Here is a 23,631-nt window from a genome sequence, read left to right as displayed (position 1 = left end):
TGACAAGCCAAGACAATTAAAGTTTGACATAATCCATTGATTGGCTTAATAAATATCCCAACTCACTTATCGTAATTGTTGTCTCAAATTGACAGATTGACGGCCATGGCAAATGGAGAAGCCACAGAGCCGCAGGAATAATCTTCTCGGGTTCCGGAGTGCAAAAGGCTGCTGCTCGTTTCGAATCTCAGGTGGAAAGTGTTGTTTTCACTCGAATTTTATGCAAAATCATTTATCCTTTTCCTTTGCCGAAATAGTTGCCAGACTTCGATTTAACCCGAGGTGGTTTCCCTCGATTGATGATTGTGTGTGAATCCCCGAGGGCGCAATTCTCGTATTTGCTCTGGCCCACTGAATTTGATTATTTAAATTTCCACATTCGTTTTCATGGCGCATAAATTATTTATGAGCCGTGTGTGAGGACGTCGGCAGTTCCATTATGGCATTCTAATTAAGGCGGCCCCAGAATGTCTCCCAAGCTCGCAGTAAGCAAGGCCTCAAGTAACCGATGACCAAAGGACTTCTGATGGGAGTTATAACCTTAAAAATTCACCGGAAAATCCTCGCCGCCTCCTCGAGTTTCGGCAAACCCTTTTCCGCCGACAGCCTGAAGACCAATTTGTCGCCCAGCAATGGACCGTGCGAAAGCCTGGGAGTGCCATAACTTTGCTGATGCGATGTGTCGCCCACGAAACCCCAAAAAGCCCAAAGAAAGAGGGGAAAAATTAAAACGAAACGAAATCAGGTTTCGTTTTGCGGGTGACAAAAGGTTACAGCAGACAGCACAGATAGCCGGGCCAAATGAGTGCGATACGAAGGCGATGACAATGACTTACATTGCCGGCAGAAGGAGCCGGAAAAGGACCTGCAGGACTCGCTCCAACCACTCCACCCACTCCACACTCCGCACTCGTTAAAGTTCATGTGCACACGCACTTAGGTCAGCAGATATCGGGAAGCAGGAAGTCGGACGAAACAGCTCCGCCACTTAACTTACATATGTATCCTGTATCTTCCTGGATCTCCACGTCTCCGATGCTATTTGTGCAATTTTATAGCGTTTTTACGGCACACAAGTTTTGTGCTTTGTGTCCTGCGTCCGGCTTCCTCTTTAAAATATTTAAATTTGATGTGTGTTCGGGCGGAGTGCCTCTGAAATTTGGTTCCGTTGTGTGCTCAACTGTGTAATAGAGGCGGCCGTCTTTCGAAAGTGGGGAAAGTGCGAAAACGGTGAGGAAAACTCGTCTGCAGGGCTGGAAAATATTGGGGAATGCAACAAAAAGTTTTACAAAAAATAAACTTGTAAGAGAAATAAATGGGATTCTATGAATTAATTAGGACAATTATTATTTTTATGAAAAGAAACATTAAAACTTAACAATAAGGCAATGATATATGATTTATTAAAGCCAAGGCAATGTTAGTAAAGTAACTTATAAAACTCTTCATCCCTGGAACTTGAGAATTCCCCCACATATAGCATATAGCATATAGTAGTCCCCTAGCAATTCACATATCCGTATCTATGTCAGTTCACTTGAGTGCTGTTGTTGTTGTGGCTTCTACTTTTCGGGCCTTTTTCCAAGTTTGCGGTGTGATTTTATGTGCAAACTTAAATTATACAATTTGGGGGCCATGAATACATTTTTCCCCGTTGCCATCGCCATCGCCATCGTCATCGTCATCGTCTTGAACTTTTCCGGGCCTGGGCTGTTGGGTTTGCCGGCGAAAAGGGACAATGAGTTGCTAAATGCTTTGAATATTCTTCAGGCCATTGCCTGGCACTGCATGCATAATATACGATATATGGCCATGTCAGATGCGAATCCTTCGAGTGTGGTCCAAAAGAAAGGGGACGGCAAAGGAGAAAGCTACGGAGAAAGTAACGGAGAAAGGAAAGGAACGGGAGGGGAGGGGCAAATGTGTTGACAGGTCGAGTGTGCTGTGCGGTTTCCTTTACCAAAAGCGTCTTGGCCAGAAATTGTTCTCAATCTCGGAGCACTGTCAACCAGAAGATTTTGGCTTTGGTTTCGTTTGCGAAACGGTACATTGCACAAACATAATAAACGAGTATTACAAACCGTTTGACATCTGCTCGGATATTCATTAATTTCGCAGGCAGGAAATGATTTACATGAACACAAGAAGATATTAGCAAATGAAAACTCGAACAAATCCAATTAAATGTTGAATTTTAAGTATTCATTTTCATGAGAAGGGAATGTGTGACTAGCAAACGAAAATGAATTGCCAATTAGTTGCTTTAATGCTGTGTCCACTAAACGCGCCTCGTTAAAATATCCTTTCTTTCTTTACGGAGTGCACTCTGTATTAAAAGACAAGTTAATGATTGTGGTTTTCGTGTGTGCTGCTTTAGTTGCTCTTAATGCCAGTTAAGCCCACAACAAAGTACGCACTTTGTTAACATTTAAAAGCCAGCAATAAAGACAACGGCACATGCTGCCCTCTGTGCCACGCCCCCATTCCACCCATCGCCCACAAATGCAGCTGAGACCCCGTATTTTTATTGTTGTTTGGACTTAACCCTTTTTTTTGCTGTCTCGAAAGTGTGTGTGTGTGTGTGTGTTTAATGTCTGGTGGTCAAAAAAGTTAACGCACACGTTCGCAAATATGCTGTCGTAAGCTAATAGTGCATGTGTGCTAACTTTTTTTAGCACTGTGCCAGGGGATATGGTAAAAGGAGCAAACAAATAAGGTTGAGCAAAAGAAAAAAGGATTGTCAAGATTAATTCAATTATATATCAAGACGGTTTTTTATTCACATTTGTACGGAATGAAAATGGGGAAAAAATATCTGCGTAAATGTTGAATAGCTAACAATTTTATAAGACGCCTATCGAAGTTTAGAAAAGTTTACAGCGCTTGTAACTGAATAGTTTTTTTAGTCTACAACATATTTCAAACTATTCCGCATAAACGATTCTAGAAGAAAAGCAAACAAAAAGTTGGAAAGTTTTCCATTTCAATAGCAACATGTCCTGGACTCAGCTGGCTGGCTTTTGTTTCCCTTCGCTTGAGCTCGAACAAATTAAAAGCGATGGCCAGCTTCATCCTGCGGGATCCGCCGCATTCTACCATTATAACGTAACCACAACATTTATGAAAACTATTTGCAGAACTCAAAGCAAAGCGCAGCAGAAAACAGATTGTATTAAAAACAAATACAAGGGGGGGTTTGTGGGTGAAAGTGGGTGGCTGCCAAAGGAACTGCCCGCCAGTTATACAAGATGTTTATAAAAAGGCCCTTCCAAGCACGTTCTTACCCAAGAGTGCAAACAAATAAGCAAACAGGAAGTGAAACAGGAACCAGAAGCAGGACGCCTTCCGACATGACTTTCTTCGTGGGGAAGAGAGGTCAGAGGTCAGAAGCACTACACAGGAAAGAATAATAATATAATTGGTTTGGAGATTACTTTTCGTATCCTAAATTTATATACTTTTTCAATTCTATTTATTTAATTTTTCCACCTATTCTAAAAACAGGTGATCAGAAAAAGGATATGTAATGGTTTCAACAATTGAAAAACTATTTTCTTTGTGTTTTAATAGCAGTAGCTGCAGTAGAAAAAATCTCAAATTGAAAAAGCAGATAAGTAGCAGGCGCTGCACCGCTCTCCCCACTTTCTCTTTACTTTCTCGCGAAAGAGCGGAGAAATGCGGAGAGAGAGAATGGCAAATAAAAATCAGGGAACCCGTTCGTGCTCCTGTCAAGGCGATTGCTCCCCTTTCCAAGGGTCCTTGCCCCAATCGCCCTGGTCCATGGATTCCATCGCCTGGCTACATTGTTAACCCTGCAAGTTATGCATTCTTAATTTAATCGCTGGAATTGACTCTCCAGAGCCAGCTTCCACTGGCTTAGCGGCCGGCTATTTTCCCGGTCTCCGTTTTCCATTTTCTCGACGGCGGGAACTTGCAGCAGAGATTAGGCATATATCATGCGATTATATTGCATAGTTTGCATTGCCCAATGACTCGGAAATCGCCTTTTCTTGCCCCAAACTCAGCGGCGAGATTAAGTTGCAGACAATCTCTGGGGAAAAGCGGGAAAATCGCGGGATTCTCAGGCAGTCAACGGAATGAAAAGGGTGCATGCTAATAGTTTCAAACGAATAAAGTTCGGGCCACCAGATGGCGATGATATTGAAGTCGAGGAGTTCCCTGCCACTTCAAGGCACGCAAACTTTTATGATTTATAATAAGTACATTTTTCTGGACTTGAAAAAGGGTTGGCAGAAGTTAAAATATAGTTCAAGTTACTCGAAACATCAGGCCAACCACGGCTATAGCGTTGATCACTTTGCCGATATTAACGTTGTTTGCCAAAAGGAAAACAATTTCGCTTCGCCGAATGCCAAAGTAAATGTCAATGGCTAGATACTTCAACTGGGGTGAAAGCTGGAAGTGACTTTAGAATAGGAGATCGCTGTACTTATTGGAAATGATAACAGTTCACGGAAATTACTACAGAAGAATCTTAAAGAATAGTTTCATAAAAAAACGAGTTTTGGTTTTCTTAGATACATTTATTTGTGATTTACCTTTTTTTTAGGTTCAATGATTTAATTTATTGCTCAGGACCGCTTTAAACGCTTATAATAACTATAATTTAGATAATTTTTTTATTCTTTCAAATTCTTCTGAAGAAAACAACTTAAACCAATCCAAAATCCATTTTAATGATTTATTTTTCTTTTACTGATTGTTATTTTGTTTGTTTTTTCCGGTTTCTTTTTTAAAATAATCATCTAAATATATTTAGTGGCATTTAAAATCCAGTTCCGGAAAGAAGGGATGCCTGCGAAGGCTGAAGAGCTATGGCAAAGTCTTGAAGCAAATGAGGCAACACCGACAAGTTGCTGGTCAACAACCAAGGGTCCACCAGAATCGGAGGAACAAGTCGATTGTCCAGGAGAATAGACACAAATGTTATCATCCGTGGCTTCCAGAAATTCCCGACAATTTGGGACAATAGGAATGAGTATGCTTCTAAGATGATCACGATGTTTCTGTATTATTAAATCTATATCGGGTGAAATGAGTTTCGTTGCTCCCCAACCAGAAGCCATCGCAAGAGTCCCAGGTAGCGGATTTTTTTTGGCTAAGGGGATCGGCTGCACTTTGCTTGAGAACGCAAGGAAATCACTCAATCGCATCACAGCAACGTCGTTTGCAAATTTAGGGTTGTTATACTCCTCGTGTGATTTAATTGCTTTCACATTGATTAGACTCCCGTCGCGGTCTTTAAGTGAGGATCCTACGCGAACTTGGAAGTATTCAGCTCCAAGTTCTACTCCTCCGGCAGCAAAACGGCAGTGAGCAGCAGTGATGATAATGTCCTTGCTGTAAATAGAACCACCACAACGATGTTTTCCTAGAAATTGTAAGGACACCTGCCACGGAGCATCTTCAATTTCAATATTTTTTCCACCGATGATGCGTTCTTCCGGCTGGGGAAGTCGTCCTGCGGACAGGAAGCTGATGGCCGACAGCAGAAGAATGCACTTGATAAACATCTTGACTTGCTTGGTTTGAACTAAGGACTTCAATGTTTTCAAAACCAGTATAGAAAGTCTTTTATAGGCCACGAATGACATTTTTTTGACCCATTATTAATTAAGGTTGTGTCTTATCCACATTGCACCTTAAAGATAAGAAAATTAAAAAATACCAAATGAAACTGAAAGAAGTTATTCCCTAGCAATTATTTAAAGGTATTTCTAGGTACAACCCTTCGCCTCATGCAACTAGAAAAGCTAATTATTTTGTTTTCCAATTTACTGACTATAGAAAGTAAACAGTACAAGAAATTACTAAAAACGAATTTAATGATAAATTCAGAAATGCAATCACGTACCAAAACCTAATCTGTTGGAAAACCAATTGTTTTTAACTTTTAAAATTTAATCAAAAACAAGAAAGGAAGCTAGCTTCGGCAAGCCGAACAAAATAAATAAAGGCTAAACAGTATCGAAACTATAATATTTTTAATAATTTTCCATATTTTCGAATATTGTTCATATGGCATCTATATGATATAGTCGTCTGATTTTGATGAAATTTAATTTGGTATTCAAGAGTCGTTAGAAAACTCTATATTCCAAAAATCATGCTTGTCTGATGAAAAGCAACGATGTTATAATTTTATTTCCGTTATATCTATATAGATTTATCGATCTTTCCTTTTTATATACTCTTGCAGAGCAGAGAGGAGACACCTCATATATTTGATCGGCATCACGATCAGAATCGAAATTCGTCTGTCCGTCTGCCCTCCTGTCTGTTTCCATGTAAACTACTCTCTCAGTTTTGAAGCTATCTTGCTTCCCAAAAGTTGTATAGTTATTGCACGCAGTATATAAGTCAGAACAGGCCGGATCGGTCGACTATATCAAATAGCTCCCATACGAGAGAGTTGTTTTTAATCCCACGAGCATGATTTTCAAAATATGGAGTTTTTAATAACCCTTGAATCGAGAACAAATTTCATTATAATTCAACAACGTTATCATATAGCTGTCATAGGAAAGATCGAAAAATCTGTATAAAAATAACAAAAATAAAACTATGAAAAAAAAATTATAACAATTAAAAAATTGTTTTTATACAGACAAGTATGGTTTTTGGAATATCGAGCTTCAAACGACTCTTGAATATCGAATTAAATTTCACCAAAATCCGACGACTACATCATATACATACATGTATCTGTCATATGAACAATAGTCTTAAAATTTGGAAAATTAATAGTAAAATTGACATGGCTTCGATGTTGCTTAGCCTTTATGTATTTTGTTCGACATATTTGATAATTGCAAGGGTATATAAGCTTTGGTTTTCATCTTCATCTCTTGTTTTTTTTAAACATTTTTATAATGTGACCCCTGGAAAAAATCCATAAAATGACAATTTTGAAACACGTCCAAAATTCTACACTTGAAAACCCATAACTTCCCTAATTCAAGGTCGATTTTGGATTGGTATACATCTAAATGCTTTTGAAGCAATTCTCTAAAAACCTGCGTCTTTAGTTTCAAACGATTAAAGTTTGGGCCACCAGATGGCGATGAAACTTAAATCGAGGAGTTCCTTGCCACTTCAAGGCATTCAAACTTTTATAATTTATAATATGTACATTTTTCTAGACTTGAAAAAGGGTTGACAGAAATTAGAATATAGTTCAAGTTATTCGAAACATCAGGCTAACCACAGCTAAAGCGTTGATCACTTTGCCGATATTAACCTTGTTTTCCAAAAGGAAAACAATTTCGCTTCACCGAATGTCAAAGAAAAATTTTAATGGCTAGATACTCCAATTGGGGTGAAAGTTGGAAGTGACTAGGTGATCGCTGTGTTTATTGGAAAAGTAAACAGTTCACAGAAATTACTACACAAGAGTTTTCATAAAAAAACGAGTTTTGGTTCCCTTGGATACATTTATTTTTGATTTTTTAAATATGTTGAACGATTGACTTTTTACTTTTTACTGATTGTTTTTTTTTTTTTTTTTTGCGGTTTCTTTTTAAAGATGAACATCTAAATTAAATCAATGGCATTTAAAATCCAGTTTCTGAAAAATGGAATTCCTGCGAAGGCTGCAAAGCCATTGCAAAGACTAGGAGAAAATGAGGTAACACCGACAAGTTGATGGTTAACAACCAAAGGTCCACCAGTATCGCCGGAACAAGTCGATTGTCCAGGAAAATAGACACAAATGTTATCCTCATTGGTGTCCTTATATTCCCGACAATTTCGAATAGGAAGGAGTGTGCTTTTAAGACGTTCACGATAATCCTCTACTATCACTTGTATATAGGATGAAATAAATCCACGGGTGACACTCACTGCTCCCCAACCAGAAGTCATCGCAAAAGTCCCGGCTGTCGGATTTCTTTCGGCTAAGGGAATCGGCTGCACTTTGCTCGAGAACTCAAGTGACTCACTCAATCGCATCACAGCAATGTCGTTTGTAAATGTTGTGTGCTTAAACTTTTCGTGTGATTTAATTGCTTTCACTTTGATTAGAGTCCCGTTGCTGCTTGTCAGTGAGGATCCTACGCGAACTTGAAAATCTTCGGCTTTAAGTTCTACTCCTTCTTCGGTAAAGCGGCAGTGGGCAGCAGTGATGATAATGTCCTTGCTGTAAATAGAGCCACCACAACAATGTTCTCCCTCTATTTGTAAGGACACCTGCCACGGGGCATCTTCTATTTCAAAATCTATTCCACCGATGATGCGTTCTTCCGGTTGGGGAACTCGTCCTGCGGACAGGAAGTTGATTGCCGACAGCAGAAGAAAACACTCGATGAACATCTCGACCAGCTTGGTTTAAACTTAAGGCTTCAATGATTTCAATACCGGTAGGGAAAGGCTTTTATAGGCCACGAATGACATTCTTTTTACCCATTATTAATTAAGGTTGTGCCTAATTTACATTGCCACCTTAAAGATAAGAAAATTAAAAAATACCAAATGAAACTTAAAGAAGTTATTCCCTAGCAATTATTTAAAGGTATTTCTAGGTACAACCCTTCGCCCATGGCGTTTTCTAACTACTATTAACTTTCGGATTAAATTTTATCAAAATCGGATAACTCTATCATACCTATAGCTGCCATAGGAAAGATCGAAAAATATATATATGTATAAATAATGAAAGAAAAAAATTATAACGTCGTTGTTTTTAATTCCAAGAATTTCATTAAAATCCGACAACGTTATCATATAGCTGCCATAGAAAAGATCGGATTATCTATATAGAAATAAAGGAAATGAAATTATAAAATTCTAACATCGTTGTTTTTAATCAGACAAGCATGCTTTTTGGAATATCGAGTTTTCAAATGACTCTTGAATAACGAATTAAATATCATTAAAATTGGACGACTAGCTCGCTATATAATAAGCTGTCATATGAACAATAGTCGAAAATATGAAAAATCAATATTAAAATCGTCAAAGCTTGGATGTTGTTTAGCCTTTAAGTATTTTGTTCGACATATTTGATGACTGCAAGGGTATATAAGCTGTGGCTTGCCGAAGCTAGCTTCCTTTCTTGTTTGTTTACATTTTTATAATGTGACCCCTGCAAAAATTCGGTAAAATGGCCTTTTTGAAAAACGTCCGAATTCCAAACTCGAAAACCCATAACTTCCCTAATTTAAGTTCGGTTTTGAATTGGTATACCTCTAAATGCTTGTGAAGCAATTCTCTAAAAAACTGCGTCCTTAGTTTCAAACGAATAAAGTTCGGGCCACCAGATGGCGATGATATTGAAACCGAGGAGTTCCCGGCCACTTCAAGGAATGCAAACTTTTATGATTTATAATATGTACTTTTTTCTGGACTTGAAAAAGGGTTGGCAGAAATTAAAATATAGTTCAAGTTATTCGAAACTTCAGGCCAACCAACGGCTACAGCGTTGATCACTTTGCCAATATTAATGTTGTTTTTGATAAGGACAACAATTTCGATTCCCCAAATGTATTTTAAGAATAGTTAAAAAAAAACGAGTTTTATTTTTGAATTACTTTTTTTTAAATAGGTAAAATGATTTATAACTATGATTTAGGTATTTTTTTTTATTCGTTAAAATTCTTCTGAAGAAAATACAGTCGAACCAAGACAAAATCCCTTTTAATGACTTACTTTTTACTCTACTTCTTACTTTTCTTTTACTTTTAATTTTATTTTTTACTGATTGTTGTTTTTTGCCTTTTTGCGGGTTATTTTCAAAGATGAAAACCTAAATAAATTTAATAGCATTTAAAATCCAGTTCCGGTAATAAGGGATGCTTGCGAAGGCCGCAAAGCCTTTGCAAAGAGAAGGACCAAATGAGGTAACACCGACAAGTTGCTGGTCAACAACCAAAGGTCCACCAGAGTCGCCAGTACAAGTCGATTGTCCAGGAGTTTTCACACAAATGTTATCCTCAGTGGCGTCCTGATATTCCCGACAATTTATAATATCAAGACGTGTGCCTCTAAGATGTTCAGGATGGTCCCTTATTATCCATACTTCAGGAGGTGAAATTGAAAGATCCTCTCTCACTGCCATTGCTCCCCAACCAGAAGCCATTGCAAGACTCCCAGGTAGCGGATTTTTTTCGGCTAAGGGGATCGGCTGCACTTTGTTTGAGAACTCAAGTGACTCACTCAATCGCATCACAGCAATGTCTTTTCCATTTGTAACGTTTTTATACTCCTCGTGTGATATAATTGCTTCTACTTGGATAAGAGTCCCGTCGCTGCTTTTCAGTGAAGATCCTACGCGAACTTGGAAGTATTCAGCTCCAAGTTCTACTCCTCCGTCAGCAAAACGGCAGTGAGCAGCAGTGATGATAATGTCCTTGCTGTAAATAGAACCACCACAACAATGTTTTCCTAGATGTTGTAAGGACACTTGCCACGGAGCATATTCTATTTTAATATTTTTTCCACCGATGATGCGTTCTTCCGGTTGGGGAACTCGTCCTGCGGACAGGAAGTTGATTGCCGACAGCAGCAGAAAGCACCTGAAGAACATCTCGACTTGCTTGGTTTAAACTAAGGACTTCAATGTTTTTAAAACTAGTAGAGAAAGTCTTTTATAGGCTCCGAATGACATTCTTTTTAACCCATTACTAATTAAGGTTGTGCCTAATTTACATGGCCACCTTAAAGATAAGAAAATTGAAAAATACCAATTGAAACTGAAGGAAGTTATCCTCTAGCAATTATTTGAAGTTATTTCTCGGTACGATCCTACGCTTCATGCAACTAGAAATTCAAATTATTTTGTTTTCCAATTTACTGACTATAGAAAGTAAGCATTACAAGAAATTACCAAACAAAAATTTTAATAATAAGTAACGAAATGCAACCACATCAATTGGAAAATTTAATAAAAAAAAAAGTAAAAAAATAATATATGTTCTCTACCAAATTATCTCTTTGGTATTTTTTTAATTGGTTTGTTCGGGAGCATGCTTCTAACAAAGAATTAAAATAAAGACAAACACTGTGATAAAGGCCCGAAGGCCTTTATCACTTTACTGTAATTGTAAAATATAAAATTTATTAATATTGCATCTATTCAATTTTTTCGGGACTGAAGTCGTTGAACAGCACCCAATATCCAGGGTTTCAGCTGGGCCACATCGGCATAGACGCCGGGGTAGTCGGGATGGCCACTTCATCAGCTGAAAATGATGTTTGCCAATCCATTTTTTGACAATTGAGTTTGAGTTTATGCGTGTTTTTTTTGGTTTTTTCTTTCTAACTCTTAGAATTCACCTTATATGATATGAAAATAATAAACATAAAAAAATGTATTTTATTATCTCGTACCGTTCCGTTTTTATGGACGATGAAAGTCAGTTTCGCGAACATGCACTCACGTTTGCTCGCCAATGTAAGTCGGAACGGGCCGGATCGGGCCGGATCGGGCGACTATATTATCCCATACGAGATAATGAAGTTAAAAATTCTCACGACGTCGTTTTTGATCAGATCGTTTGATTTTTTCCAGATGGCGTTTTCTAACTACTATTGAATTTCGGATTAAATTTTATCGAAATCGGATAACTTTGTCATATAGCTATCATAGGAATAATCGAAAAATATATAGGGGAGAGTGGTCCCATACCGACCGGTCGTACCATACCGACCCCCCCATGTTTCTCAGAGATGGCGATGCTAGCCGAATTGTCGGTAACTTCAGTGAAAAGCTGTTATAACACAGACATTTTGGAGATAGATAGCCAATTTGACTTCTTTTGTTTTACTGCAATTTTTCCGTTTGTTTTGTTTCAACGCCTGTGACAATCATTTTTTTTTCTTTTCTGAACTTGAGCTTAAATATTTTTAAAATTTTTTTCTCCGCATAAAAATCGGAGGGTAAGGTTTTCTGATAGTTGATAGTCATAGCTGTCATTCACACTATTAGAATAACATCGCTCTTTGCGTCATTAGATAATGGCGAGCAGTTAATTAGAAAAGGTTGTGGTGGTCCGAAACCGACCGCAAAGTGATGGTCCGAAACCGACCCCCATTTATTGGCAGCTTAATATGTCATAGCGTATTTTTGAGGGAAAATATGAAAAAGTAAACAAGATTCAGTAAAGAAAAGTAACAGAAACAGCAAAAACATCAGAAGAAAGCGAAGAGACAGTCATCAACGAGCGGCTTTCGAAAAACAACGCGAAAACAACGCGAAAACTTACTATGAGAAAGAGGACAACTCAGACTACATCAATTGACTACAGTGCCCTTTATTTCATACATTAATTTTTATTTTCTGGAAAGAACCTTCAATATATTTCTTAATAAACGTCAAAATCATTAAATTCTATTTTATGTTATTAAATTTTTCTGTTAAGAAAGTGGAGTTTTATAATTGCCTGAATATCTAACGCTTCAAAGCACCTACGCACTTACTAATTAGATGTATAGTAAACTGATCCCTCTACATAGTAAATTTTTGAATTGAACTGAAAAATTAATTTTTCTCACCTTTATCGCCTTTGCCATTTAGGGGGTCGGTATCGGGCCACCCGCCCCTACATATTTATAATGGAAAAAAAATTATAACGTCGTTGTTTTTAACCCCACGAGCATGATTTTCAAAATGTGGAGTTTTTTAATAACCCTTGAATCGAGAAAAAAATTTCATTAAAATCCGACAACGTTATGATGATGGCGATGATATTGAAATCGAGGAGTTCCCTGCCACTTCAAGGCATGCAAACTTTTATGATTTAGGCTAAACTTTTCTGTTCCAAGTAGATTAACCAGAAATTACAACCCCCTTATTTTAAATCAATGTAGATCTAACCACGAACTGCACGATCCTTACAGAGTATTATATTCTGACTATAATAGACTTTATCCTATTATATCAATTTCTGACTCTCTGCCGCTTTTAAAACGATCTCTTCTAACTTCTTTAGCTCATAATTAGATCTAATTGTGTTCCTTCTAACTTTCCTCGGGCTTTTCTTATTTTTCTAAGTCGCGACTCTTTTCTCGCGAACCGAGCCGTACGATACACGGCAGCGCCCCTCTGTCGGTTGGGCGGGAGGTTGTGGCCGTGGGATACGCGCGCAAAAAAAAAAAAAAAATAATATAATATGTAAATTTTTCTGGACTTGAAAAAGGGTTGGCAGAAATTAAAATATAGTTCATGTTATTCCAAACGTCAGGCCAACCAACGTCTGTAGCGTTGATCATTTTGCTGATATTAATGTTGTTTTCCATAAGAAGTTTTTCTTATGGAAATTTCCATTCGCCAAATGTCAAAGTAAAATTTCAATGGCCAAACACTTTAACTGGGGTTAAAGTTGGAAGTGACTTTAGAACAGGTGATCGCTGTACTTATTGGAAATGTTAATAGTTCACGGAAATTACCCAAGAGTTTTAAAGAATAGTTTCATAAAATAACTAGTTTTGGTTTTCTTAGATAAATTTATTTTCGATTTACTTTTTTTTAAATAGGTTGAATGATTTCATTTATTCCTCAGCACCGCTTAAAACGCTTATAATAACTATAAATTAGTTAATTTTTATTCTTTAAAATTCTTCTGAAAAAAACACACTCGAACCAAGACAAAATTCATTTTAATGATTTCCTTTTTACTTGTTGTTTTTTATTTTTTGCGTCTTTTTTTAAAGATGAACATCTAAATAACTTTAATGGCATTTAAAATCCAGTTCCGGAAAGAAGGGATGCCTGCGAAGGCTGAAGTGTTATTGCAAACTTTTGAACCAAATGAGGTAACACCGACAAGTTGCTGGTCAACAACCAAAGGTCCACCAGAGTCGCCCATACAAGTCGATTGTCCAGGAGTATTGACACAAATGTTATCCTCAGTGGCGTCCTGATATTCCCGACAATTTATAATACGAAGGAGTGTGCTTTGAAGATGTTCAGGATGTTCCTTGTCTACCCATACTATAGGAAGTGAATGATCTTTTGTCACTGTCACTGTCACTGCTCCCCAACCAGAAGCCATCGCAAGACTCTCAGGTAGCGGATTTTTTTCGGCTAAGGGGATCGGCTGCACTTTGCTTGAGAACTCAAGTGACTCACTCAATCGCATCACAGCAATGTCGTTTACAATTGTAAGGTTGTTATACTTCTCGTGTGACTTAATTGCTTCTACTTGGATGAGAGTCCCGTCGCTGCTTTTCAGTGAGGATCCTACGCGAACTTGAAAATCTTCGGCTTTAAGTTCTACTCCTTTATCTAATAAGCAGTGGGCAGCAGTGATGATAATGTCCTTGCTGTAAATAGAACCACCACAACGATGTTTTCCTAGAAATTGTAAGGACACCTGCCACGGAGCATCTTCAATTTCAATATTTTTTCCACCGAGGATGCGTTCTTCCGGCTGGGGAAGTCGTCCTGCGGACAGGAAGTTGATGGCCGACAGCAGAAGAATGCACTTGATGAACATCTTGACTTGCTTGGTTTGAACTAAGGACTTCAATGTTTTCAAAACCAGTATAGAAAGTCTTTTATAGGCCACGAATGACATTTTTTTTAACCTTTTATTATTAAGGTTGTGTCTTATCCACATTGCACCTTAAAGATAAGAAAATTGAAAAATGCCAATTGAAACTGAAAGAAGTTATCCTCTAGCAATTATTTCAGGGTTTTTCAGGTACAATTCTACGCCTCATGCAACTAGAAATGCTAATTATTTTGTTTTCCAATTTACTGACTATAGAAAGTAAGCAGTACAAGAAATTACTAAACAAGAATTTTAATGGTAAATTCAGAAATGCAACTAAACCTAATCAGTTGAAAAACCATTTGTTTTTAACTTTTAAAATATAATCGAAAAAAATAATATATACACTCTATCAAATAATCTCTTTGGTATTTTTTTAATTTGTTTGTTTGCGAGAATGTTTCCAACTTTCAATTAAGATTAAGACAAACACACTGAAAAGGTTTTAATCCCCAAAGGCCTTTATCGCTTTATTGTAATTGTAAAATATAAAATGTATTTACATTGCATTTATTTATTCAATTTTTTCGGGACTGAAGTCGTTGGACAGCACCCAATATCCAGGGTTTTAGCTGGGCCACATCGGCATAGACGCCGGGGTAGTCGGGATGAGCACATTTCATTCCGAAGGACACGATGCCCACCAGACTGCCGTTGGAGACCAAGGGACCCCCCGAGTCCCCGGAGCAAGCATCCTTTCCCGGGGCGGCGGCGCAGATCATGTCCTTGGTGAGGACTTGGCCGTACGAGCCGAGGCACCTCTGCTTATCCACGATGTCCACTTCGACCTCGAGCAGCGATTGGGACGTTGGCTTCTCATGCCCAATGGCTCCCCATCCGAAGACCGAGGCGGAAGATCCCGCTTTCGGGGTGCTGTCCGCCAAGGGAATGGATCTCACACTGCTGCCCAATTTGAGGCTAGTGCGAAGCTGCAGGACGGCTATATCGTTGGAAAAGCTCGGGCCGAAGTCCTCGTGGGCCAGGATCTGGGATACCCGCACCACCTGGCCACCGACGGTGGTGAAGGTGGAGCCCACTCTCACGGAGTAGATGCCGGGGAACGAGTTTCGAACGCAGTGGGCTGCCGTTATGACGAGGTCTTCACTGTAGATGGCGGCACCGCACCAATGACGGCCGAACTTCAGCAGGGAAGCCTGCCAGGGAACCGATTGAATCGATACAGTGTGCCCTCCCACGATGCGCCCCGGAATCCCTTTGGAGGAAACTAGCGTTACGCTGGAGACCAGGAAAATCCAGTGAACGAACATTTCGAACTGTGTTTATGGCCAAGAGTGATTTTAACCAAGACTAACTTCTCTTTTATAAGTTGCCCTAGCTAAAACTTAATCTAAAGAATTTTAATGGAAACTGTTCAAACTAAAATGAATAACTAAAAGTAAAAATGACAACTTGAGGCAATCTCGTTACATATTTAAACCAACTTATATTTTTAGAACACGACCATATTAAAATTTCGCTTCGCCGAATGTCAAGAAAAAATTTCAATGGCTAAACACTTCAACTGGGGTTAAATTTGGAAGTGACTTCAGAAAAGGTGATCGCTGAACTTATTGGAAAAGTAAGAAGTTTACGAAAGTTACTACCCAAAAGTCTAAGGAAACCAAAACTCGTTTTTTATAAAAATTTATTTTCGACTTACTTTTTTTTAAACTGGTAAAATGATTAAAATAATTCCTCAGCACCACTTAAAACGCTTATAATAAGAAAAATTTAGTTAATTTTTTTATTCTTTAAAATTAAAAAACACCCTTGAACAAACCAAAAATCCATTTTAATGATTTACTTTTTACATTTACTTTACTTTGACTTTTACTTTTTACTGATTGTTGTTTTTTGCGGTGTCTTTTTAAAGATAAACATCTAAATAAACTTAGTGGCATTTAAAATCCAGTTCCGGAAAGAAGGGATACCTGCGAAGGCCGCGAAGCCATCGCAAAAAGCAGGAGCAAATGAGGTAACACCGACAAGTTGGTGGTCAACAACCAAAGGTCCACCAGAATCGGCGGAACAAGCCGATTGTTCGAATGAATGGCCACAAACGTTATCATCAGTGGTGTTACGATATTGCAAACAGTTTTGAATATTAAGGTGTGCGCTTTGAAGTTGTTCGGGATATAATTTTATTGCGTATTCCTCTCCAAAAGGTATTACTTTCCATGCTCCCCAACCAGTAGTGATCGCAAGAGTTCCACGTGACGGATTTCTTTTGGCTAAGGGGATCGCCTGCACTTTGCTTGAGAACTCGAGTGGCTCACTTAGTCGCATTACAGCAATGTCGTTTGCAAATTTCGGGTTGTTATACTTCTCGTGTGATATAATTGCTTTCACTTTGATTAGAGTCCCTTTGCTGTTTTTCAGTGCGGATCCTACGCGAACTTGAAAGTGTTTGGGTTCAAGTCTTTCTTCTCCTGTTTCATTAAAGCGGCAGTGAGCAGCAGTGATTATAATGTCCTTGCTGTAAATAGAGCCACCACAATAATGTTGTTCTCTAAATTGTATGGACACCTGCCACGGAGCTTCTTCTATTTCAACATCTTTTCCACCGATGATGCGTTCTTCCGGTTGGGGAGCTCGTCCTGCGGACAGGAAGTTGATTGCCAATAGCAGAAGAAAGCACTTGACGAACATCTTGACTCGCTTGGTTGGAACTGTAGACTTCAATGTTTTCACAACCGGCAGAGAAAGGTTTTTATAGGCCACGATTGACATTCTTTTTTATCCACTATTAATTAAGGTTGTCCTAATTTACATTGCCACCTTAAAGATAAGAAAATTGAAAAATACCAAATGAAACTAAAAGATTCTCTAGCAATTATTTCAAAGTATTTCTAATTACAATCCTTCGCCCATGCAACTAGAAATTCAAATACTTTTTGTTTTCCAATTCACTGACTATAGAAAGTAAGCATTACAAGAAATTACCGAACAAGAATTTCAATGATAAATTCAAAAATGCAATCACGTAAAGAAACTCAATCAGTTGGAAAACAAATTGTTTTTAACTTTTAAAATTTAATCAAAAAAAGTAATATATGTTTTCTACCAAATAATCTTTGGTATTTTTTAATTTGTTTTTTTGCGCAAATGCATCTAACAAACAAATAGGATAAAGACAAAAACACTGAAAAGTTATAAATCCCCGAAGGTCTTTATCACTTTATTGTAATTGTAAAATGCACAATTTTCTTTAGATTGCATTTATTTATTCTACTTTTTCGGGACTGAAGTCGTAGAACAGCACGGATACGCTGGAGATCAGGAAAATCCAGTGAATGAACATTTCGAACTGTGCTTATGGCCAAGAGTGATTTTAACCAAAACTAACTTCTCTTTTATACATAAGTTGCCCTAGCTAAAACTTTATCTTAAGAATGTTAATGGAAATTGTTCAAACTAAAATAAAAATGACAACTTGAGGCAATCTCGTTACAACATTAAGCCAACTTATATTTTTAGAAGACGACCTTATTAAAATTTCGCTTCTCCGATTGTCAAAGTAAAATTCCAATGGCTAAACACTTCAACTGGGGTTAAAGTTGGAAGTGACTTTAGAATAGGTGATCGCTGTACTTATTGGAAATTACTACTACTTATTCTCGGAAATTACTAAATAAGAATTTTAAAAATTGTTTCATAAAAAAACGAGTTTTGGTATCCTTAGACACATTTATTTTCGATTTGATTTTTTTTTTTTAATAGGTGAATAATTTAATTTATTCCTCAGCACCGCTTATAACGCGTATAATAACTATAATTTAGGTAATTTTTTTATTCTTTAAAATTCTTCTAAAGAAAACACACTCGAACCGAGCCAAAATCCATTTTAATGATTTACTTCTTACTATTACTTTTCTTTTACTTTACTTTTACTTTACACTTACTTTACTTTTACTTTTACTTCTTACTGATTGTTGTTAGTTTTTTGCGGTTTCTTTTTAAAGATGAACATCTAAATAAATTCAATGGCATTTAAAATCCAGTTTCGGAAAAAAGGGACACTTGCGAAACCTGATACGTTATCGCACAATGTCTCAGCAAATGAGGTAACACCGACAAGTTGATTGTCAACAACCAAAGGTCCACCAGAGTCAGCGGAACAAACCGATTGTCCAGGAGAATAGACACAAATGTTATCCTTAGTGATGCCCTTATATTCCCGACAACTTTTAACAGATAGGAGTGTGCTTTTAAGACGATCACGATGTTCCTGTATTATCAAATCTACAGAAGGTGAAGTTTGTGAATGCTTTACTTTCACTGCTCCCCAACCAGAAGTCATCGCAAGAGTCTCAGGTAGCGGATTATTTTTGGCTAAGGGGATCGCCTGCACTTTGCTGGAGAACTCAAGCGGCTCACTTAGTCGCATTACAGCAATGTCGTTTTCAAATTTGTGATGTACATAGTACTCGTGTGATTTAATTGCTGCCACTTTGATTAGAGTCCCGTTGCGGTTTTTCAATGAGGATCCTACGCGAACTTGCAAGTGTTCGGCTTCAAGTTTTTTGCCGTCGTCGTCAAAACAGCAGTGGGCAGCAGTGATGATAATGTCCTTGCTGTAAATGGAGCCACCACAATAATGTTCTCCTTTTTCTTGTAAGGACACCTGCCACGGAGCATCTTCTATTTCAATATTTTTTCCACCGATGATGCGTTCTTCCGGTTGGGGAACTCGTCCTGCGGACAGGAAGTTGATTGCCAACAGCAGAAGAAAGCTCTTGATGAACATCTTGACTCGCTTGGTTGGAACTATAGACTTCAATATTTTCATAACCGGCAGATGAAGGCTTTTATAGGTCTCGAATGACATTCTTATGTAACCAATTATTAATTAAGGTTGTGCCTAATTTACATTGCCACCTTAAAGATAAGAAAATTAAAAAATATCAAATGAAATTGAAAGAAGTTATTCCCTAGCAATTATTTAAAGGTATTTCTAGGTACAACACTACGCCTCATGCAACGAGAAATTTAAAGTATTTTGTTTTTCAATTTACTGACTATAGAAAATAAGCAGTACTAGAAATTACTAAACAAGAATTTTAATGCTAAATTCAGAAATGCAACCACATCAGTTGGAAAACCAATTGTTTTTATACCCTGGCAGGGCAATTGGTATTATAATTTCAGTCAGAAGTTTGCAACGCAGTGAAGGAGACACCTCAGACCACATAAAGTATATATGTATATTCTTGATCAGCATCACGATCAGAATCCAAATACGTCTGTACGTCTTTCCGTCTGTCAGTCTGTCTGTTTCTCTTCAAACTAGTCTCTCAGTTTTAAATTGTGTAGTTATTGCACGCAGTATATAAGTCGGAACGAGCCGGATCGGCCGACTATATCGGATAGTTCCAATACGAGAAATAAAAAATTCTCACGCCTTTGTTTTTAATCAGATCGACTTGATTTCTTCATATGGCGTTGTTTAACCACTATTGAATTTCGGTTTAAATTTTATCAAAATCGGATAACTCTATCATATAGCTGCCATTGGAAAGATATATAAAATATAAATAATGGAAAAAATTATACTATCGTTGTTTTTAATCCCATTAGCATGATTTTCAAAGTATGAATTTTTTTTAATAATCCTTGAATCGAGAAAAAAATTGCATTAAAATCCGACAACGATATCATATACATAGCTGCCATAGGAAAGATCGTGAAATCTGTATAGAAATAACGCAAATAAAATGATAACATCGTTGTTTTTCATCAGACAAGCATGATTTATGGAGTATAGAGTTTTCTAACGACTCTAGAATACCGAATTAAATTTATCAAAATCGTATATCATATAGCCGTCATTTGAACAATATGGAAAATTAATAGAAAAATCTTCATAGCTGCAAGGGTATATAAGCTTCGGCTTGCCGAAGCTAGCTTCCTTTCTTTTTTTTTTTTAAACCCACTTGAACAACCCCAAAATCCATTTTAATAATTTACTTTTTAATTTAACTTTTACTTTTTACTGATTGTTGTTTTTTGTTTTTTTGCGTTTTTTTTTAAGATTACAATCTAAATAAATTTAGTGGCATTAAAAATCCAGTTCCGGAAATAAGGGACACTTGCGAAGGCTGAAAAGTCATCGCAATAAGGTGGACCAAATGAGGTCACACCGACAAGTTGCTGGTCAACAACCAAAGGTCCACCAGAATCGCCGGAACAAGTTGATTGTCCTTTAGAATTGACACAAATGTTATCCTCATGGGTGTCATCATCTTCCCGACAATTTTGAATAGGAAGGAGTGTGCTTTTAAGACGTTCACGATGTTCCTCTATTATCAATTCTTTGTTAGGTGAAGTGAATGAATGCTTCAATTTCACTGCTCCCCAACCAGAAGTCATCGCAAGACTCCCAGGTAGCGGATTTCTTTCGGCTAAGGGGATCGGCTGCACTTTGCTTGAGAACTCAAGTGACTCACTCAATCGCATCACAGCAATGTCGTTTGCAATTGTAAGGTTGTTATAGTTCTCGTGTGATATAATTGCTTTCACTTTGATTAGAATCCCGTCGCGGTCCTTCAATGAGGATCCTACGCGAACCTGCAAGTGTTCGGCTTCAAGTTTTACTCCTGTTTCATTAAAGCGGCAGTGGGCAGCAGTGACGATAATGTCCTTGCTGTAAATGGAGCCACCACAATAATGTTCTCCCATTTTTTGTAAGGACACCTGCCACGGAGCATCTTCTATTTCAATATCTTTTCCACCGATGATGCGTTCTTCAGGTTGGAGAACTCGTCCTGCGGACAGCAAGTTGATTGCCGATAGCAGAAGAAAGCACTTGATGAACATACTGACTTGCTTGGTAGGAACTTTAGACTTCAATGTGTTCACAACCGGCAGAGGAAGGCTTTTATAGGCCTCGAATGACATTCTTATGCAACCAATTACTAATTAAGGTTGTCTCTAATTTACATTGCCACCTTAAGATAAGAAAATTGAAAAATACCAAATGAAATTGAAAGAAGTTATTTCCTTGCAATTATTTAAAGGTATTTCTATATAAAACCCTACGCCTCAAGCAACTAGAAATTGCTAATTATTTTGTTTTACAATTTACTGACTATAGAATGTAGGCAGTAAAGGAAATTACGCGATGCGCCCCGGAATCCCATTGGAGAACAAAAAAAAGCTAAGTACATAATTTAGTTTTTTATTAATATTAGTAAAATTTTTTTGATAAAAACATGAAATCATATAAAAAAATTCATTTAAATGAAAACCTTGTTTTGCTGTATTCTTTATAAACATATTGATTTTCTTTTGAAAGTTTAACCTTCAAATAGATTCAATGGCATTTAATATCCAGTTCTGGAAAGAAGGGACACCTGCGAAGGCCACAAAATCATCGCAATAGTCGCCTTGGGTAAATGAGGTAACACCGACAAGTTGCTGGTTAACAACCAAAGGTCCACCAGAGTCGCCAGAACAAGCCGATTTTCCAGTGGTACAAATGTTGTCCTCGGTGGTGAAAGGAAATTGGCGACAGTTTTCAATACGGAGTTGTGCGCCTTGAAGGTGTTCGGGATATTGCATTCCGAAAAATGTAACATAAATTGCTCCCCAACCAGAAGTCATCGCAAGAGTTTCAGGGGTTGGATTCTTTTTGGCTAAGGGGATCGCCTGCACTTTGCTGGAGAACTCAATCGGCTTACTCAATCGCATCACAGCAATGTCGTTTACTGCTGTAGGTTTGAAAAACTTATCGTGGGACTTAATTGCTGCTACTGGGATGAGAGTCCCTTTGCTGTTTTTCATTGAGGATCCTACGCGAACTTGGTAGTGTTTGGCTTCAATTTGCTTACCATCTAACGTAAAGCAGTGAGCGGCAGTGATGATAATGTCCTTGCTGTAAATAGAGCCACCACAATGGTGTCTTCCACGAAGTTGTATGGACACCTGCCACGGAGCCCCTTCTATTTCAATATCTTTTCCACCGATGATGCGTTCTTCCGGTTGGGGAACTCGTCCTGCGGACAGGAAGTTGATTGCCGACAGCAGAAGAAAGCACTTGATGAACATCTTGACTTGCTTGGTTGGAACTAAAGAATTCAATGTTTTCACTACCGGTAGAGAAAGGCTTTTATAGGCCACCAATGACATTATTTTTTTAACTATTCTTAATTTAGCAAAACGTTGCCATTTTACTTAACCACCTTAGAGATAAGAAAATTGAAAAATACCAAAAGAATCTGAGTTTCAATTATTTATAGGTACAGCCCTTTGACTCATGCATCGAAAAAAGTTCATTATTTTGTTTAACTATTTCTAGAAAACGTATTAATAAAGTACTACTTTAAAAAATCTCTATTTATAACCCGTGCATTCTACATTTTTTTTCAGTGTAAATCTAGTCTGTTTCTTTAAGTCCAAGCCAGGTCATGCATCCTTCACTCCGATCAGGCGGATGCCAATTCAAGTGAGGATGCACTGCATCCTGATCCACACCAAGCAGGAAGCCATCTGTCATTTAAAAGCCCATGCCGAGTTAGGCCATGATGCACTCCATCCGGGAGTGGACTCCAGTAGGAGGAGTAACCAACACACACGCACACATACACACTTCCAGAGACCGGAGAGAGTTTCTTAGAGAAACTGCCGGTCATCCCGGAGAACTGGAGAAAAATACCAAAATCAAGGGGTACCTCACTAAGAATAAACCAGAACCAGTTGGGAATTATAGGCGCAAGAAAACGTTAAAAATTTGTAATTATCATTTTCGATGACGTGGCAATATTAATTTAATAAACATTAAGTTTACGTTTACATTATAATAAATTAACATTATATTTACATTAAATTGACATTATGTTTACATTATATTATATTTCTAATTGCAAATTTTATTTTCAAATATTTTGTATGTGAAAAAATAAAATCGTTGTATAAAAATGAATTTTAATTAAAAGGTTGCTAAAATGATTTAATTAAGGTATAAAGGCATTAGTTAGAACAGCCACCCAGAACCCCATAATAGCCCTCTTCCGCTCAGCCCGCCAATCTGCGATCTATTCATATCGTAAAACACAAATGCAACTGAGACCAGAGCCCCGCCATTCTATTTCCCGCGATGGCGATAGCGGTGCCTTCCTATTCC

The 23,631-nt window shown here is 37.7% G+C and overlaps 9 protein-coding genes across 9 annotated transcripts; all 9 read right to left on the bottom strand.

Annotated features, from left to right (window-relative positions):
- Positions 1-4,688: 4,688 nt before the first annotated feature.
- LOC122319708 (trypsin beta-like) lies at positions 4,689-5,553 on the bottom strand. Its single transcript, XM_043207952.1, has one exon. The coding sequence runs from the start codon at positions 5,532-5,534 to the stop codon at positions 4,767-4,769; it is 768 nt and encodes a 255-aa protein (XP_043063887.1). The 5' UTR covers positions 5,535-5,553; the 3' UTR covers positions 4,689-4,766.
- A 1,800-nt stretch (positions 5,554-7,353) lies between these two features.
- LOC122320020 (trypsin beta-like) lies at positions 7,354-8,353 on the bottom strand. The gene has a single exon (XM_043207951.1). The coding sequence runs from the start codon at positions 8,329-8,331 to the stop codon at positions 7,555-7,557; it is 777 nt and encodes a 258-aa protein (XP_043063886.1). The 5' UTR covers positions 8,332-8,353; the 3' UTR covers positions 7,354-7,554.
- Positions 8,354-9,579: 1,226 nt separating this feature from the next.
- LOC108092392 (trypsin beta-like) lies at positions 9,580-10,563 on the bottom strand. Its single transcript, XM_017191953.1, has one exon. The coding sequence runs from the start codon at positions 10,541-10,543 to the stop codon at positions 9,764-9,766; it is 780 nt and encodes a 259-aa protein (XP_017047442.1). The 5' UTR covers positions 10,544-10,563; the 3' UTR covers positions 9,580-9,763.
- Positions 10,564-13,621: 3,058 nt separating this feature from the next.
- Positions 13,622-14,473, bottom strand: LOC108092394 (trypsin beta-like). The gene has a single exon (XM_017191955.2). The coding sequence runs from the start codon at positions 14,451-14,453 to the stop codon at positions 13,677-13,679; it is 777 nt and encodes a 258-aa protein (XP_017047444.1). The 5' UTR covers positions 14,454-14,473; the 3' UTR covers positions 13,622-13,676.
- A 476-nt stretch (positions 14,474-14,949) lies between these two features.
- LOC108092399 (trypsin alpha-like) lies at positions 14,950-15,785 on the bottom strand. The gene has a single exon (XM_017191962.1). It carries the CDS (start codon positions 15,776-15,778, stop codon positions 15,029-15,031), a length of 750 nt encoding a protein of 249 aa, XP_017047451.1. The 5' UTR covers positions 15,779-15,785; the 3' UTR covers positions 14,950-15,028.
- A 353-nt stretch (positions 15,786-16,138) lies between these two features.
- On the bottom strand, positions 16,139-17,192 carry LOC108092398 (trypsin alpha-like). The gene has a single exon (XM_017191961.2). It carries the CDS (start codon positions 17,157-17,159, stop codon positions 16,392-16,394), a length of 768 nt encoding a protein of 255 aa, XP_017047450.1. The 5' UTR covers positions 17,160-17,192; the 3' UTR covers positions 16,139-16,391.
- A 985-nt stretch (positions 17,193-18,177) lies between these two features.
- On the bottom strand, positions 18,178-19,277 carry LOC108092393 (trypsin beta-like). Its single transcript, XM_017191954.2, has one exon. It carries the CDS (start codon positions 19,255-19,257, stop codon positions 18,481-18,483), a length of 777 nt encoding a protein of 258 aa, XP_017047443.1. The 5' UTR covers positions 19,258-19,277; the 3' UTR covers positions 18,178-18,480.
- A 1,195-nt stretch (positions 19,278-20,472) lies between these two features.
- LOC108092396 (trypsin beta-like) lies at positions 20,473-21,342 on the bottom strand. Its single transcript, XM_017191959.2, has one exon. The coding sequence runs from the start codon at positions 21,324-21,326 to the stop codon at positions 20,550-20,552; it is 777 nt and encodes a 258-aa protein (XP_017047448.2). The 5' UTR covers positions 21,327-21,342; the 3' UTR covers positions 20,473-20,549.
- A 325-nt stretch (positions 21,343-21,667) lies between these two features.
- Positions 21,668-22,583, bottom strand: LOC108092400 (trypsin alpha-like). Its single transcript, XM_017191963.2, has one exon. The coding sequence runs from the start codon at positions 22,554-22,556 to the stop codon at positions 21,813-21,815; it is 744 nt and encodes a 247-aa protein (XP_017047452.1). The 5' UTR covers positions 22,557-22,583; the 3' UTR covers positions 21,668-21,812.
- Between the last annotated feature and the right edge of the window lie 1,048 nt (positions 22,584-23,631).

Source organism: Drosophila ficusphila, unplaced genomic scaffold (genome assembly GCF_018152265.1).
Source record: "Drosophila ficusphila isolate 14025-0441.05 unplaced genomic scaffold, ASM1815226v1 contig_412, whole genome shotgun sequence".
NCBI classification, from domain to species: Eukaryota; Metazoa; Arthropoda; class Insecta; order Diptera; family Drosophilidae; genus Drosophila; species Drosophila ficusphila.
The sequence above is the reverse complement of the archived record's forward strand: the minus strand, read 5'-3'. Positions and strand labels throughout refer to the sequence as shown.

What these genes read in the sequence shown, in the direction of transcription:
- LOC108092398 (XM_017191961.2), bottom strand. Translation starts at nt 17,159, where the DNA reads ATGTTCGTCAAGTGCTTTCTTCTGCTATTGGCAATCAACTTCCTGTCC.
- LOC108092392 (XM_017191953.1), bottom strand. Translation starts at nt 10,543, where the DNA reads ATGTTCTTCAGGTGCTTTCTGCTGCTGTCGGCAATCAACTTCCTGTCC.
- LOC108092393 (XM_017191954.2), bottom strand. Translation starts at nt 19,257, where the DNA reads ATGTTCATCAAGAGCTTTCTTCTGCTGTTGGCAATCAACTTCCTGTCC.
- LOC108092394 (XM_017191955.2), bottom strand. Translation starts at nt 14,453, where the DNA reads ATGTTCATCAAGTGCATTCTTCTGCTGTCGGCCATCAACTTCCTGTCC.
- LOC122319708 (XM_043207952.1), bottom strand. Translation starts at nt 5,534, where the DNA reads ATGTTTATCAAGTGCATTCTTCTGCTGTCGGCCATCAGCTTCCTGTCC.
- LOC108092399 (XM_017191962.1), bottom strand. Translation starts at nt 15,778, where the DNA reads ATGTTCGTTCACTGGATTTTCCTGGTCTCCAGCGTAACGCTAGTTTCC.
- LOC108092400 (XM_017191963.2), bottom strand. Translation starts at nt 22,556, where the DNA reads ATGTTCATCAAGTGCTTTCTTCTGCTGTCGGCAATCAACTTCCTGTCC.
- LOC108092396 (XM_017191959.2), bottom strand. Translation starts at nt 21,326, where the DNA reads ATGTTCATCAAGTGCTTTCTTCTGCTATCGGCAATCAACTTGCTGTCC.
- LOC122320020 (XM_043207951.1), bottom strand. Translation starts at nt 8,331, where the DNA reads ATGTTCATCGAGTGTTTTCTTCTGCTGTCGGCAATCAACTTCCTGTCC.